The sequence below is a fragment of the Pteropus medius genome, unplaced genomic scaffold (genome assembly GCF_902729225.1).
Source record: "Pteropus medius unplaced genomic scaffold, Ma_sr-lr_union100, whole genome shotgun sequence".
Lineage (NCBI taxonomy): Eukaryota > Metazoa > Chordata > Mammalia > Chiroptera > Pteropodidae > Pteropus > Pteropus medius.
In genome coordinates, this window is record NW_024340693.1 from 2255931 (window position 1) to 2273050 (window position 17120).

Below are 17120 nucleotides of genomic sequence, written 5' to 3' on the forward strand. Positions count from 1 at the left end.
CTGGGTGTGGGTGATATTCTCCCCAAAGACGGTGATCTTGACCTGAATGACATCTGAGCTGACCTGAGCAGGCAACTCCTTCCTTCTGCGGATTGCCCAGGTCACCTCACACGGATCCCGCGGATGAAGCGACGGGTCTCCTTCCTGTCCCACGGGCCTGGTGTCGAGAGACCAGAGGGCTGGGGGAACTTCCGGGGAGAGTGTAAGCTGTGAGCCCAAGGTCGTTTTCAGATCCAGATTCACTGTGGGCAAAGCACATTGTGGGCTTCCTTACAGGAAGATCAGTGGGTCGGACTAGATTTTCTATGAGGTTCATCTGTGACTCATATTTGATGATTTGATGTTTTATTTTCAGTCTTCTAGAACATTTATTTTTCCAACCATTGGAACTTCTTCATAGGTTTTAGGAAAAAATAGCCAATTGTCTTGCAATATCGTCTTCCTGCTTCTAAGTTGCCTAGGATGCTTGCCAACAAATCCTGGTTTTTTAAACATAGTTTTTAAAGTCCTTTTTAATGACATTGTTAGATGATTAAGCATGGTCTTCTATTCTTTTACCCTAAATTTCATTTTCTTTAATGACTGCTATCCACAACTTTTAAATAAATAGGACGGAGAAGGAAAAAAGGCCTTCAAAGCTTGTGTATTTCCTCCCTCTCCACGCAGATACTATTTTTTCTTGATTCTTCTTTGAAAGAACATTCCTATTCTCTTTCTTCTTTTTCCTTCTTGATCTCGTTTCTACGTATCTGTTACTTCTTAACACAGCAGTACTTTTCAAATCGAGTGGATTTTTCAAACCGTGAGTCGTTCCCCTACGTGAGTGCTTTATACCTACTCGGACCTCTTCATCCACACACTGGATTTGCCCAAAACTCGTGGGAAGGACATGTGGCCTCACGACTACCAGTGAAAGCAAAGCTCTGGTCGGTCACCAGGCAACACACACTGTCCCTCGCTTCTCCCTAGACTCATTTCTTTCCTAGGCTCAGGTCCTCAAATTTACTCTGGGCTGACAGTTTACATTTTCGGTTTCAGACTAAAAAAGAAAAACGTGTTTTATTCAGAGAACGTTTTAAACATATACATATACACAGGAAGCAATAAATAAATTTATATATATAAAAATTATATATATATTAATATATACACATATATACACACATATATACATATATGTACATATATATACATATATATAAAATATATATATGTATATATATATACACACACCCTTATCCACCTAGCTTCAACATATCAACATGTGACCTATCTTGTTTCATCTTTACTCTGTTTCCATGATTATGGAGCGAATCTCAGACATTTTATCACCTCATGTAAGATTACTTTGGTATGTGAAGAAAGGGAATTTTATTTAAATAATAAACTATTATTTAGCTGGGTTTTACATTTCAGCCAGAACAACCACACTAATATTTGCCTTGGTGCTTCAGACATCGATATGTTTTATGTCCAAAAATAAGATTCGTTTGTCCTGTCTTGACATGAATTTGCTCCCTTCTGCGAGGCTAAACAGGTGTCTTCCAAAATACAGACACGGCGATTCTGCTATCTTATACGGGTATTCTGCAGAAATTTTCTTATCGAATCACAGAAGCAAAATCATTCAGCAATCTAAAAATGAGGAGAAAGCAACTGACAACGTTGTGTGTTTCAGGCCATCATTGGAAGCAGTTGAGCAGTTTAGCTAGAACTTGATGTTATGGCATCTTATTTTTTCAACAGTAAAAACGAAGGCTGCTCATACTCAACAATTCCCTCTACGGTAGGGTCAGGCGAGCGTGGGGGACCCAACTCTGTTACGGATGCCAGATGTGCCAGATTTTGCATCCGATGGTGGCTCAGGCCCACATCGCAGCACTGACTCAGGCGGGCCTGTGGTCCGGGACAGGGCGGCTGGGCTTCTCCATTCCCTGGGCTGAGACGCACGAGAAATGCATCTGGGAGGAGTCTGGAAGAGGTGCAGGAAGGAAAGGGATGGTCTTCCACCGAAGCCGCCAGGAGTCCTGCCCTGAAGCTCTGTCTGGAGCTGGAGGAACTCTGCAGACTGAAGGCCGGAGGTACAGAAGGCTGCTGGCCACCCCTACTTACTCAGAGGTGGAAACTTAATTCCTGGCTTTTAGTAAACTTCCTAGTCACAGCCCAGCTATCACACAGAACTCAGAGACATTATGTACATATAAACGATTTTTGTCCGGCGTTAAGATATAGCCATCTGATGAGGATGAATTTCTGCTTCCTTAAATGTTCGGACCCGAGCCAGATTATCACTTTCAACCCTGCCTTGGCTCAAGCAGCAAAATCAAGTAGGTGGCTTTCAACTGGCTACTCACCTCCACCTGGCTCCCGGACCTGGTCTCCTCCCCATTCCCCTCCTCAGCCCTCCCACATCCCACCCTGGTAACCTCCATGACCCAGGCCACTCCGAGAGACCTCGTCCTTCTCTCGGACCCCTCCCTCTCCCTCACCTTGACCCCCAGATGAATTTCTCCCTCATCCCATCTCTGAACTACTGACTGGAACTCCTGTCCATCACTGCTCCAGCCCTAGCCTCTTGCCTCTTAATAGTTTGTTCTTCATACTTTTATTTCATCGTTTATGCCTTTCCGTTCGGTCTCGTTCCCCCTTTCATCCCCTGCGTGCTGGTCTAACCATCCTAAACCATCCCTTCCTCGCACTGGCAGGATTAGACACAGTTAACCGGATCTGCCAAGTCATCGAGGTCCCTCTTGACCTTAACCCCCCTGGCCCCTGGCACCTCTCTCCGCTGCCGGCCTCCCCTCCACACACTCCTCCCAGCAGCTGACTGGCTGTGCTCCGTTCGCCTTCCTTCCAGAACGTCCTCTCCTGTCTGCTGATACAAATCTGTTACTGCCTTCAAAACCATTTCCCACTTCAGTAATTAATAATTCTTTTTAGTACTCACAACTGTATCTTGTTCCCACTTTTAATTACAGTGGAATTGTTGGTCAATGTTTTATGGAAGCTTGGCCAGCTCACGTGAACTGTAAGGCCTTATAGCACAATAATTAATTACATCTTCTGTATTATTTCCAACAAGACCGGCGCATGACTGTGTAAGGGGTGTGCGCATAAAACGTATCAGCTGAAAGAAAGAATACCTTTTCTGGCTCCTGCACTATGACATAAACCTTTTCCTTCTGATTGCTCAGCCGGGTCACTGTTGGATCAAGCTGGTGCAAGTTTCAAATGAAGCCAGAATATTAGGGGGGGGTGTGTGTGTGCGTGTGCACGTGCGCATGTGCATGCCTAACAGACTAAAAAACATGCCAGCATCAAATTAACTTTATTTTGGAATTATTTATAATAATGAAATTAAAATGTCCAGCCACAGGATACTATTTTGCAGCTATTAAATATAATAATCACAAAGGCTACGTAGAAACATGGAAAAGTAAGAGCGGTCTATATGAAAAAGACTAGCACGAAATCTGCCCAAGTGATCACGGAGTTTATGTTGAGATGATTCCGTTCTGATTCATTCCCCAGCCCTCTCCCCATCTTTTTCAAGTCTCTAAAATGTTTTCTAACTAAAAGAGTGTATTAAAAATAATATATTTTTAAATAAAAGCAAAAATCAATAGCTGACAGTTATATGCTGAGATAAAATTAACCTTTGGCAAAATTGTTAATTATAATGAATAAACGACCCTTCTACAGGTTTCCTTAACCATCTACTTTTTTCTGTAGGTATTGTTCTCTTCTGCTTTGCCTTTCTCCTGCGGGACCGTCTCTAGTGGGTCTTTTTTTAATTCTCCTGAATAACTTGAATAAAACTTATCTGTCTTACTACCTCTTGCTCAGACCGTCAATTATTAATAATGACAAGCCAGACGTTAATGAGTTAACACGCAATCTCCTTTGATGAACATCCACCTAGAAATCATGGCACAGAGGGCTACTTTGGTTTACTCGACCTTTCAAACTGCTTCATTCATTCATTCGCTAAGCTCTGTCCTCCTTAATAATTTCGATGATGATCCAGAAGGCGTACTTATCCTATTTGTGGATCATCTGAAGCAAGAGATAATAGACGAGGCACCGAATGGCAGAACTGGAGACCAGAAAGATTTCGACAGGCCACGAAGGCGGACTAAGTCCAACGAGAAGTTTAACTGGAGTGTGTATAAGGGTCTGTGATTCGAGCTGTCAAAGCTGGGGCTGCACGAGTCTGGCCAGATCACAGCTCAGTGAAAAGTCCTCCGGGGCATCAGCTCCGCGTAAGTCCCCTAGGAGGCAGCGTATGAAGTGGTGGACAGAAAAGGCCCCTTTGATCTTAGGTTGCAGCCACAGAAGCAGAGGCTCCCCAGCCCCTGGGGAGTGGAAGGAGATACGGGGGCTAACTAGGAGTCCAGTGCTGGGACACACGGCCTCAGAAAGAAGCTGAAGCCCCGAAAAAATCAAAATGAGGTGAGTAGCAGCACGAGCCTAGGTGAGGAGCAGGTTGTCAGGAGCGGGGCACGGCGTGTGGGACAGACAGGAGCTGGGCCTAGGGGATGCCATCAGCTGAGCTTGCTACAGGAGCGGCGAGCATGTGCCACTTAGGCGGAGGACCCTGAGCTGTCAGGTGGATGGATGCACCGTGAGGTGTGTTTTTCATATAACACAGGAGGGGTTTGCGAGACTGTTTGGCTCTTCGTGGTCAACCACACATATTTACGCTACGCAGCGTGCAGTCATGCAGTATATTTTTTCCTGGGTCTGATGCTACCTAGCCCTCGTGGGGGGGAGGTTCCTGATGGAGCCCCGCCCTCGGGCGGCGGCACAGACACGAGGCCCTGGGTCCCCTCTCGCCTCCCCCACTGATGCTCCCACGCTCTCTTTCAGTCTCGAACATTAAAGCTATTGGTTTTACTGAGAGTGTGTCCCTGAATAGGGCCTAGAAAGAATCCTCAAGAGAATGTTTATAGCTGATAACACAAGAGAGTGTCTGGTTTTGCAGGAGATGAAATGTCCTTTTGTATGTGGGCAGGAAGGAAGCAGATAGTCCACTTCAATAGCTTTTTATACCCACCAGGCATGTTGAAATAGATCTTTCCATCACTATGATCTGTAAAACCTCTTCTTAGTGATTTAGTGGGAGCGTACCATGGCCCATTCTCATTCAAATGTATTGCCTCTTTTTGAGGGGAGGGTTGAGGGCCATCCTTTTATTCCTCATTACTTTAGCTTATTCGTCTGTCTCAGTGCCAAAATTCATCTAAGCGAAAATGAAATTGTGAGCAAAGCCTTGTAACAACTTGCAGCATCTTGAGCTCTTTGGGGGGAAGCTAAGGCACTGACAGAGGAGGTAGTAAAGAAATCGCTATCATTACAAGCCTGTAACCGTTCAAAAGAATAGTTGGGGTCGCTCCAATAAATTTAATTTAAAAATTATCTCCCGATGCAGGGAGAAAAAGGAATATCTGGGGAATCCGTGGAGGACCACTCAATACAACGATTTGGCTGTAAATTAAGTTAGATTCGACCACGACTCTTTCAGCCTTAAATTGAGCAAAATATTCATATTGTCCACTGTTCCTTAGGTTATGAACTGTTTCAGCTTTCCTGGCTTCACAAATGAACTCAGTGTCTACTCATTTCCGACAGCAGGTCTCTGGAGCGGCGTCTCTCTGCGTGCTTTAAAAAAATCAAATGGCATTTGAAATGTCGTATGAAATTTTGCTGGGGCGCACTACGGACCGCTTTCCCCCAGAGGCAGCTCAGTGTCTCTCCTGAGAAGCACCCCTGAGTCCTGGGGACAGACCACCTCTTCCCTGAGCCCATCGTAAACCCAAGCCCCACGCCCACGCCGGGCTGGTGATCCTGGCGCGGCATTGTCCTGGCCTCTTCCCGTGACAAACTCCCTTCCAGATTCTAAGCCCCTCAAAAGACAGAGATGAGATCTCATCACAGTGTGTCCGGCCCTAACACAATGCCCGGTCCCCGTGAGGTGGCAGCAGGGCGATGCCGACGCCTCCTCCCTCGGGAGAGAGCCGGGGGAGTGACAAGGAGCTCCGCAGTGAGGCCCTCTGGGTCTGTCCCGGATGGTGACCTGAGCTGGGGGACCAGTTTGGAGAAGGATCGGCTGTAGGCTTCCCGCCCTGCGGTCCGTGCCTAACCGGTCCCGGGCCGAGCCCGCGGTTTCGGAGGCATCAGGCTCGGGGAGGCGGGGAGCGCGGCGGGGCGCGCGGCTCCCGCGGTGGGTGGGGGGCTGCGGCTCCCGCGTCCCGGGGCCAGGTGCGCAGACCCACGTTTCCTGCGCGCGGCGCCGGGTGGCGGGGACCTGTCCTTGCTCTACCGCCCGCGGGTGTGGCTCGTTCGGGCTGCGGTGGCCCAGGCTCCCCAGGCGGGCAGGTGGTCCAGCCCTTCAGGAAGAGTCGCGGGCCCCGTTTGGGAGCCACCGCCGCTCCTTTTAACCTGACCGTCCGGCCGGTTCCCGCAGAACCCCTTTCCAAAGCGGCGGTATTTGCGGAGACCAGGCCGGGCTGCTTGGGGAGCCTCGGCGGATTCCAGCCTTTGGGGTAACGACAGAATTGAGGACCGGCGAGCGGCGAGCGCCCGCGCGAGGGACCTCGTGTCTCAAGTTCATTCCGGCGCGTTTTGCTCGAAGGGCAGGAGGGCCGCCACCCGGCTTGCGGCTTGCGTAGCGAGCTGCCATCAGAAAGATTTGTTTTCGAGCAGTTAGGAAATCAAGTTCATGTGCTCGGCCCTTCCAAGTTGCAGGACCAGTTTCCCGCCTCGGCCTTTAAGACGGTATCGGGACGCTGTGCCTCGTTTTGCTTCTAGGAAGCGAGGGGGTTTGGGAGATGACCGGGGCGGGTGCGGGCGCGGCCCGGGCACCGGGGCGGACTCGCCGGCTTCCGCAGGTGCCAGGCGGGCGGGCGGTGCCCTGCGGCGCTCCGGGTCCAGTCCCGGGTGCTGGAGGTTTCGGGCGCCTTCGCATGAACGTCTGGGGCAGTCCGGGGGGGCTCGGGGGGGGCAAGCTGGATGGGGCGGGAAGAGCATGGGAGAGGAGGGAGCCGGGCTGCGCCTCACTCCCAGGTCTTAGGACACCATTCCGGGGGCGCGGCCAGCTTCCCGAGGAGCGGACTTTCCGCCCGGGGGGCGGGCGTGGAGCTGCAGCCCGGTCCCCTTCTCAGCCTCGGGCGGCCCCCGGGGCTGAGCAAGGCGGGCGGAGGGAGCCTGCAAGGATTTCCTGAGCGCTGCGGGCAGGAGGAGGGACGGGGGCCGGAGGAGGGACGGGGCCGCAGGGCCGGAGGCGAGGACCCTGAACCTGCCCGGGCCGCGCTCCCCGCCCCGCCGCCCGAGCCTCCCCGAGCGCGCTCCCCGCCCCCCGGCGGCCCCCGCCCCTCTCCGCAGCCGCAGGGAATGTGGTCCCGGAGGAAGAGGGTAGGTGGGGAGGCGGATGAGGGGTGGGGGACCCCTTGACGTCACTGGAAGGAGGCGCCGGGGTAGGAAGTGGCTGCCGAAAGGTTATAAATGGCCCCCGCCCTGCGCGGCTCCGCATCGCGGTCCTCTGGAAGCGCGCAGCTCGCCGGCCGGACTGTCCTCGCGGCTCGTCCCCAGCGGCGGCGGCTCGGAGCGGGCTCCGGGACTAGAACGCGGCGGCCGAGGGCTCTGGGCTGCGAGGAGCACCGGGCAGGTGGCTGTCTCCCCGGCTGCAGCCGCGGAGAGGAGCGCGCGGGGCGCGGGGCCGGAGAGCGAGGACACAGGCTCGGGCGACCGCGTGGGTCGCTCGCCAGGAGTGCAGGCGCCGGGCGAGCAGGCCGCGCCGCGCCCACCATGGTCGGCCGCCGGGACGCCGGGGTCCTGCTGTGCGCGCTGCTGGGCGGTCTGCTTTTCACAGGTGAGGCGCGGCGCGGCCGGGAAGGGGCGGCGAGGCTCGGCTCGGGGCCGGGGCCGGGGCCGGGGCTGGTGCCGGGGCCGGGCTCCCGGGACGGCGAGCCTCGGCGGGATCCCGGGACGCGGGGCGCGGTGGGCAGCCTGCGGCCGCGGCGCCCTTTGGCCACCGCTGGGCGGCCAGGGCGCGCGCCTCGGGGAGCAGCGGGCAGGGCCCGCGGGCATCGCCGGCCTGGGCCGCACACCCGACCTGCCAGACCGCACACCGGCTCCAGGGCGACCGGGTGCGGGGCCGCGGGGGGCCGAGCCGAGGCCGGACGGGGGCGGTGGCGATGTCGGGCACCGGCCGCGACGTCGCGCCCGGAGAAGGGAGGAAGGGAGCCCACTTGGAGGGGCGTGTGCTTGCCCGGAGCAGACAGAACCCCGGAAACGGCAAGAGCTGGTACCCTAAGACCCGCTTCGGGTCCCCGAGCCCGGCTGTCCCCGGACGGTTCTGCGAGCGGCCGCCACGCGCCCACCGCCGGGCCGGAGCGCGCGGCGCGCAGCCCCCCGGGGGACCCTCTGCGGCCGGTCCAGCCCAGGTCGCGGACCTCAGCGAACCTGACCGACCAGTGCGGTCGAGAACCGAAATACCGTTACATCCCCACGGCGCCGCACGCCTGGCCTTCAAATTCCGAGAGAAGCCAGGGCGGACGATTTGGACCAAAAGGTGCGGTCCCTTTGCCGGGCGCTGGGGAAACGCGCGGCAGAGCCGCCGGGACCGGGAGGTCGCACGGCCGGCAGGGTACGGGGGGCTCGGACTCGTGTCTCTGCCCGGCGGGGCGGAGCGGCCAGGCCCCTGCTTGTGCCCCGGGCACAGGAAGCCAGATTTCGGAGCGCCCTTCTTTTAAGCATCATGGAGAAAAGGTAAAATATGAAATAAAAGGCAGCAACGTAAAATAACCTATTTGCAATGATCCCCGGGTGCAAAGTCACTAGGGTTAAGCATTTAATTTTTAAGATGCTTGTTAAACCCCAAAGGCTGTAACAGGTAAATATTCTTTCCCAGTGGGGAAACTAATTAGACCGGCAGTTTGTAAATAAGGAGAAATAGTTTCATTGCGTGAAACCATTAATCCGAGAGGTGAGGGGAAGTAATGTCTGACAATTCGCTTAAGTCGGAAAAGTTGCTACTATGTTAAGGGAAAGTTGCTACTATGTTAAATGAAATATCGCTTTTATAATTCAAAAATACATTTGTCTGTTTTGAAAAGTCACTTATTTTGAAACAACTGCTTAGAGAATTTAAATAACTTGCTGAAGACCATCTATTACCTAAAGTTAATCTCAGTAAATCGCTGTGAATCCAAAAAACGGAGGGAAGACTCTATCTTTTATTAGATTTTTCTGCCTCATACAGATATACCTTTATTTCTGTTTCAAAACTGCGGTTGACTAGTGAAGTATACAGTTCTCTTCCTTATCAGGGGGCTTAGGTGGGTGGGAGCTTTACAGAAACGTGAGACCCTCATGTGATTTCTCTTTGATTTTGTTTTACTTAAATGAGGCGGAAATCTTGGAAATTTTTGGTAATCTAAAAAAAATTACACGTTATAGGAAGAAAGCAAGACAAAACAGTAGCAAGGTGAGAATCCCTTTCTTTGCCTGTGGGTTTAGGGACTGTTCTGTCAGCACTGGGGTTGGTAGGGAGGAGTGAGCGAGCGAGCAGACATCTTTCCGTGAAAGTCAGCTCCCTACTTTCTAAAGCAAATCCGCTTTGGAACTGAACCCAGGGGCTGCAGCTCTGGGGATGGGGATCCCAAAAGGGGCCAAATTTCTGTCCTGTGGATTTATCAGGAGTCCCTGGGCCAGGTTCTGCTCACCATCAGGTGCCAAATAGCCTTTGTCTGTTTATCAGTCACTGCTACTGTGTGTGAGCACTGTGCACGTGTGCATGGAAGAGTAAAATAACGGGGATCCGGTAACACAAAAAGATAATGCCTTTCCCCCCAAAGCGTTTATTCACCTTCTTCCGAATATCCTGGGAAATAAACGCCAATAACTCAGATGCTCGCGAGTCCTCTAAATGGCAATATTCCTCTAAAAGGGATACCAGTCCTCTTTTTTGCCCTCGAAGCCTTATTTTCTTACTGTTAAGGCATCACGCCCTTGATTAAAGCCACAGATCCCTTTTTTTCAGTTCCCATTTGTTTCGAGTGTTTGAGCAGCTAACATTTACAATTTGCCGTAACTAACTGGAAATGCTTCACTTGTAAATTTTGGGAGGGGAGTCTACGTTATGAAGTTAAATCGCCATGTACGTGGACGTAACGCCCATTTCCAAATGGAATGCAGTCGTTCTCACAATAAAGCTAATTTTACATTTTTCTAATTTTTGTTGTTTTCCCCAAGGTTTATGCAGCCACACTTTTTTTTGGCTGTGTCTTTTCTGAATTGCTTGTTTTAAATGCTAATTACTTAGCACCTTGGCCAATCCTCTTAGTCTTCCAAATAATGGACCGAGTCGCAGCTGAACTGTAGGTAGTCATTTCCTCTAGTTCCTCAATATTTTTACTTTATTTAGTTTTCATTTGAAGTTTGTTCTTTCCCTGTTGAAAATTCTACAACGGGCCGTCCAAGTGGAAGCCAAGTGACCTTTTGGTTTTCATATATAAAATTCAGGATAGATGTTTATTTCTAAGGCCCTTTCCCAGCTCTAAAATTCCACGAGTGATTCTTAGAAACAGGCTGACAACAGTGTCTGCGTCCCTCCCTCTCTCCCTCCCGCATCTACATTTGCATACAGAAGCCAGAGCCGAGGCTGGAGGGATGAACTGGGTTTCCCCTGCTGTCTGTATTTTGTTTCTCACTGGCAGACTGCACCTGACCAAGCAATTAAGGTGGTCTTCAGGGGGCTGCTAGAGGGTGCCCAAGCCAGCAGCGGCCGTCACCTCGGGCTTCTCTCGCGAAGTGTAACTCTGGGAAGCAGACTCTGCTGCGTAACTCGAGTTTTGTGACCTCTTCTCAGGAGACCGGTCATTTAAAACCCATATGCATCTTTTTTTTTTTTTTTTTGGTTATTATTGATGCTCCCTTATTTGATCCAAAATAACTTTAAGAGAGTTGTCATTTCAGTGAGGATACGAAGCCTCTTCTTTAAAACAGAACCTATTCTGTATGATGTTTTAGAACCAACCAAATAATCACTTTGGTCTCCTTAACCAAAAACTGGTGAGACATTCTAAATCTACTTGGAATGTGTGTGATTTAGAAGTTGAAAAAAGTATGTTGCAAAGAAATGGTTTTATATGGACCCCAAAAGGTGCCGCGTCCTCGAGGAAGCCTCTCTATGGCACGGTGGTGGCGGACGTCTATTCTTGCCAAGCAAAAACAAGTAACAGTGCAGTGGCTTCTGCGGCGCTTGAGGCTGAGACGCGTGCGTGGGTGGGCTAAGAAAGGAGGGAGAGTGAGCGAAGCTTGGCACTCGGCTGTCGGACGCCAAGCTTGCTGGTGTTGGCTCTTGCTTTGGCTGCAGCCAGGAGTTTGCCATATATCAAGTACACATCAGAAATTTGCAGAGTATTTGTCACTGTGGATAGGGGAGGAAGGACATTTGAAATAACACCCGGCCTTGTTATTTTTAAGTAAAAATACATTCGGAATGGTCGAAAGCCTTAGAAGCGGCTGTTGCACTGGGGTTAACTGATCGAACAGAACAGAACAGAACCGTCCCACTGGCCGTAGTGTGCGGTGGCCATAGTGTGCGGTGGCCGTAGTGTGCGGTGGCCGTAGTGTGCGGTGGCCGTAGTGTGCGGAGAGCGAACTCCTCACACTCTTGGGTGCCTTGGAAATCGGGTGCTGCTGATTAAATTACTGGATTCTATACCAGCTCGAGGGAGGGGAAGGAAATGGGAGGAATGGGGTAGTTGAGGGGGGCTGGAGAGGGAAGCCTCCGGCTTAGCATCTGGGACCACAGGGGGTTTCATTAAGGAAATGGCTCCGTTGAGTCTGCTGGAGGCAGGGGACTCGATTTCCTGCATTGCTGCTGGGCGGATGTGGGGGATGTCAAGAACTCCTGGGGATATCCCGGCATCTTGGGGAAGCCATTTCTGGTGGTCGGTTCTCTCCTCTGTCCTCGAGGGACTTGATCCGTCTCACAGACACACATACCGGGAGAGCTAGACGGAGCCCCACAGATGGAGTCTACTCACCTCAGAGATGAGAAAGTTCGCCCAGAGCGGTCTGGGGATCTCTCTTCCCCAAGGTCAATGACAGGCTAGTGGCAGACCCAGGGGCAGAACCCAGCGTTGGTACCACAGATACGGTTCTGCATGTTTGCATTTCCTCCGCCGGGAACGGGATGGGGTGTCTGATCGGATATTTGCTGAGTGACGTTGTTAGGGGCTAAAATTTCTTTCGGAGCCCTGACATCTTTTCTTTTTTATTACGTTTATTGGGGTAACATGACATCTTTTTTTCATGTGAAATTTTCATCTATTTCCTTAAAGCCTGTAAGGGTTTGAATTCAGACTGTGAGCGATTCGGTGCGATGCGTTTTCCTTGTGAGCGGTTAGGTCGTCCTTGTGAACCGCGGTGCCTTAAACACTCGTGGCTTACGACACCAGCTTCATCTCGCACTGCTTCCCTCCACCGCCCTGTCCCAGCTACACAGACGCGACCCTAGAGAAATGAGTCACCCTTCTCTACTCCCTACGGGCCTCGCACGCCCCCTGCTCCGTGTGGGCGCTGCGTGTGTGCCAGGCCTGCTGCCTCCCTCCGCATCTCCTCTCCTGCCTTCAAAGTCCAGCTGAGAAACCGGGTGCCTGAGGCACGCACCTCTCGTGACCCCTTCCTGCTCTGTCGTGAAACTCCCCCGGGGCCTCTGAGCCCCTGGAGCTGGGCTCGCGTCTGTGCGAAGTCGGTCGTAGCCCCACCCCCAGTGAGGTGCCAAGCACCTCAGCTCCTCCCTGCAGTGGGTCATCCGGTGGTGACACAGCGGAGCTCGCAGACGGCCCGGTCTGACGCACTCGTCCTCTCCTGGACTCGAACCTGAGTCCTTGGGCGCAGGCCCTGACGCGAACCGCGGGGATGGAGGCTGGACCGCCCACAGCAGCATGGGCGCTGCCGCAGCAGGAGCCTTTGATTTCCAGAGTGGACCAGGCTAATCGGCCACCTCCGTCTGTCCTGAGGATGGGCTCTCCGCGGCCATTCATAGCAGGCCCGCCCCGCTAGGTGGGTGCGAGACACGATCGGAAAAATCTGAAATTATGGTTTGGGCTCGAGTTGGCACCCCCGGCCCCACACTCTGCACGTGCCCATGACACACTCCAAAACACGCTTCTCCAGGTGTGGTCCAGGGCCCAGCATCTGCCCGGACCTTCATGAATCACAGCGTGTCTTTTTAAAAAGTCCCCAGATGTTCTGTTTGCGTATGAAAACCTGAGAAACACTGATGTCAGTATAGGATTCTTAGCTCTGGTGTCAGGATCCAAATTTTCTTCGCCGACATGCTAATGATGACCTTTGACCTGTGTGACTGAGGGACTCGACCTGGGCCAGCCAGGAGCCTCTTCTGGCTTCACGTTGTCCTGGTGCCCTGTCTTCAGCTGGGACACCTGTGTCCTACTTCGAGACTCCAAGGCTCTTTTACAAAATCTTAGACTTGCTTGGACCTGTAATCAACGTAAACAGAGGTGTGGTCTCGAAAACACCGCATCCCGGATGCAAGATCCAGGTCTCAGAAAATAGGGACTTGGTGGAAAATAGCAAAAATGGCGTTAAGTAGATAGGTTTTAACCATAACAAAAGTTTTACAAGGGATTTATTTCTAAAACAAAATTCTTCGGTGGTAAAAACTGGAGGTGTCAGGGGACATCCAGGGGGCATCACTGGCTCACGCCGTGTGTTGCAGCTAACAACACATTTCTTTGAGCTTCTTACTGGCTCGAAATTTAATGTGTTTTGCATTCACATCCTTCCTTGTCTCGTTAGCGTGAATCTTGGCAAATGCTTTTGTCTTTTCACAGATTGTCACAGTGCTTACAGGTGTTTTTTTTTCTCAGCCTAGTCTTCCATCCTTCCATCTAACGAGTGCAGTGTGAACAGGTTTCCCTTCAAGCCACAGACCCATCGTGTGGTCTACACCCGCCAAGCTGTAACGATGATCAGATTCTCTTGTTAAAAGAGGCTCAAAGTGGACCTCGTATAAATGAAAAGCCTTGGCTTTCGTGATGTACAAATATGAAATCACTTGAACTTGAGGTCTCCTTTAGCAGACGCCTGGCTAGTCACTGGTCTGCGTTCTGGGAAGCCCTTCGCGGTTCTCGGGGGCCTGGGCTCCGCGTTAGACTTGTCTGGGGTGCTTTCCCAAACCCTCTGGCCCTGGCTGCAGTTTCGACCCGTTTCACCACAGCCGCCAAGTGGGACGCAGGCACCAGTCATTTTAAAGCTCTGGGGTGATCCCAGTGGGTGGCCGAGGTTACGACCCTCCTATTTTACTAGACATCGGGATTAGCCGGAGAGCTGGCCACACTGCAGAGTGCTGACCCCTGCGAGTTTCTGATTCAGTGCGTCTGGGGTAGGGCCAAGAATCTGCGCGTCTGACAACTCCCCCAGTGATGCCGATGCACCCCAGGTGCCAGCCTGTAAAAGTCACTGGATCGTCACTGGACGTGTGATGAGGTGGAGGAAACAGTATTTCCAAGAGCTCCTGCAGGATGAATGTGTGCTAGCCGCGTGCAGAAGGAACACCAGGACAAAGGGTCTGGGCGCCATCGGCAGCGGTGGCGGAAGGGCCTTCAGAGGAAGGTGGGCCTGTGCTGCGTCAGGAGCCGGCTCCGAACTGTTGTCTGCACCATGGTCCTCCTGCTCTGCCCCACGCCACGGGCAGTCAGCCTGTCCTCTGTGTAAACACTGGCAAACATCTCCTGAGACCTTTTGAAAGGTGCCGTGTGTTGACCTGACCCGGCCACACGCGCCGTGGTCCGGTCCCACTGTCCTGCATCGCGCCCGCACCGAGCTGTCCAATCCTCACCATGCTTCGCGTATCCAGCTGAGCCTCGGTGTCGCATTCCTTTGCTGGGCTCAGTGGCCCCCGCTTGTGTGCTAACTTCTACCTGTTGGAGCAGTGTGGCTCTGCCGGCTTTTGTGGTGTGCCGATGGTCTGTCCCCATTGGCGGGGAAAGTCTCCGGCTGGTTGGAGGCGGAGCTGGCCTCCCACTGTGCAGCACGGTGGACACCGAGAGCCCAAGCGGCGTCCCCTTCCCCGAGGGGCATCTGGGTACCTACAGGGCGTTCCCGGCCTATGGCTGTGCGAGCTGCACAGGGACGCGTTGACTCTCAAGTACAGAAGGCGCACATCTGTCACGCTGAGTCGGGACAGCGCTTGCATGTCATCTACTGCCACAGAGCAGGCTGCCCCCAAACTCGGTGGCCTAGGAACTCATTATGTCTCAAGAGTCTGTGGGCCAGAAGTCTGGGGTGGGCTCTGCTGGGCGGCTTTTCTTCGGGTCTCACCTGGGTCACTCGTGCACCTGGCATTTGAACTGAGACCTTAGTGCTGGCTGTCACTGGGCCTCCCTCTCCTCCGCATGCAGCCTGTCGCCATTCTGTAATCTGGGCCCCGCCTCCTTGCGGGGGGCAGGGGCTGTCCAGGAGGGCCACCGAGGGAGCGTCAGGGCCACCGAGGGAGCGTCAGGGCCTTCGTGGCCTGGGCCTTGGGACTCCGACGCCCTCTGCCACATCCAGGGGTCCTGGCACAGAGTCGGGTGGGGGACGCAGGCTCCCCTCGCTGGCCGGCCCCCAGACTCTGCGTGTCCGCAGCTCTGCAGCTTCCCGGGGCTTGTCCCGCTGGAGTGCCATCTCCTGCGGCCGGCGAGGCTGCATGCTTGGGGGGCAGGAGGAGACTGACCCCTGTGGGCTGTCGGGCCCTTTGCTTCACATTCGTCACTTCGCTCCATGCGAGGAGGTAGCAGGCGCTCTCCGGTACAAGGCCCCGGTCAGTTAAGTGCTTCTCCTGCGGTCACGGGCGAAGCCGCGGTCATTTCGGTCCCTCCAGCCAGACCCCCCGGGCTCCCCGCAGCGCGGCCACACACGCAGAGGGCACACGCAGAGGGGTAGGCTGCCTGGTGCTCCCCTCCTTCAGAGCCCTCCGTCCTTGGAGGCCTCCCCCCTACCCATGGATGAGAGGTGCCACTGCCACTGCAGCTGGACGTGGCCTCGGGGCGCGTCCACTGCTGCGCGTGGCCGACGCCGGTCCAGTCGCCGTGAAGACAGGGTTTTCGCTGGGCGCATTCGCTCATCCACGAGCATTCAAGGACCTTCCCGAAAATCCAAGGCAGCCGAGGCCCTCCATGGGGACGCCACGGGGACAGGCCGTGACCTTGTTGGGGCGTCCACACCGCCCCGCCTGCCTCCCGCGCCCTTTGGACCCCGCAAACCTCCAAGGCTGGGGCCTTCATCCTAACGCAGCCGGGGCGCGGGAAGGACGCCGAGGCCGGGCAATCTGGATGGGGAGTGGGGCGCGGGGCGCGCTGACCCCGGCCGCGCAGCCTCTCCGGGCACGCGCACTGGTACCTCTCTCTGTTTTCCGCGCTGAAACCCTCAAGTCCCAGAAAACCGGGGGTCTGCTGAGGGTCAGACCCTGAGGAGCGAGCAGACCGGGTCGATTTTAAAATCGATGCTCTTTCCATCAACGTCTACCCGACATACCTTAAATGGGAAAGTGTAGAAATTCAGGAAAACCGCATTGGTTTTCAGGGTCTAGAACGGCAAGCCGTGGTGTCTGGGAAGAGGGGTCGGCGGTTCCAGAGCCTGCGTGGCAGGAGTTACCTTCCCGCCGCCACGGCCCCGTGTGACTGGCAGTCCTCGTGCCCTTATCGGAAATGCGCGCATCTCTTTGCGCCCCTTAAGCGGGCCTCGGGCCTCCCGCTCCTCCTTAGCTCGCTCCTCGCAGATGTTCAAACCTGCACGAAGTCGAGAAAGAGGGAGAAAAGCCTTTTACTTCTTTCTTGAACTGTCACTTGCAGAAGGACACTTGGGATGCCAAACGGACACACGTATGCCTCGGCGGAAACCGTAGGGAGGGGCCGTGTGACGTGTATGCTTGTTTTCTCCTCCCGACGTGGCACTAGAGAAAGCAGGAATGCCTAACGGCGGGGAAAGCGGGGCTGGATCAGAGGAGGCTGCAAACCGCGGGTTTCAGAGGCGGCGTGAGCTCCGTCGCGGATTTCCGCCCGTGGTCAGTGGTCTGGCCTTCTCGTCCGAAAACGCAGTTTAAC

At 53.8% G+C, this 17120-nt stretch overlaps 1 protein-coding gene across 2 annotated transcripts in view; it reads left to right on the forward strand.

Annotated features, from left to right (window-relative positions):
- The first annotated feature begins 7505 nt into the window (after nt 1–7505).
- The window catches only part of FLT1 (fms related receptor tyrosine kinase 1), a 151204-nt gene continuing 141589 nt past the window's right edge, over nt 7506–17120 (forward strand). The window contains exon 1 of one of the 2 annotated variants that reach the window (XM_039862688.1): nt 7506–7870. In XM_039862688.1, the coding sequence (XP_039718622.1) occupies nt 7807–7870 (64 nt within the window). In that variant the 5' untranslated portion in view covers nt 7506–7806. The remainder of the gene's footprint in view (nt 7871–17120) is intronic. The other variant, XM_039862696.1, reaches the window with a different exon arrangement.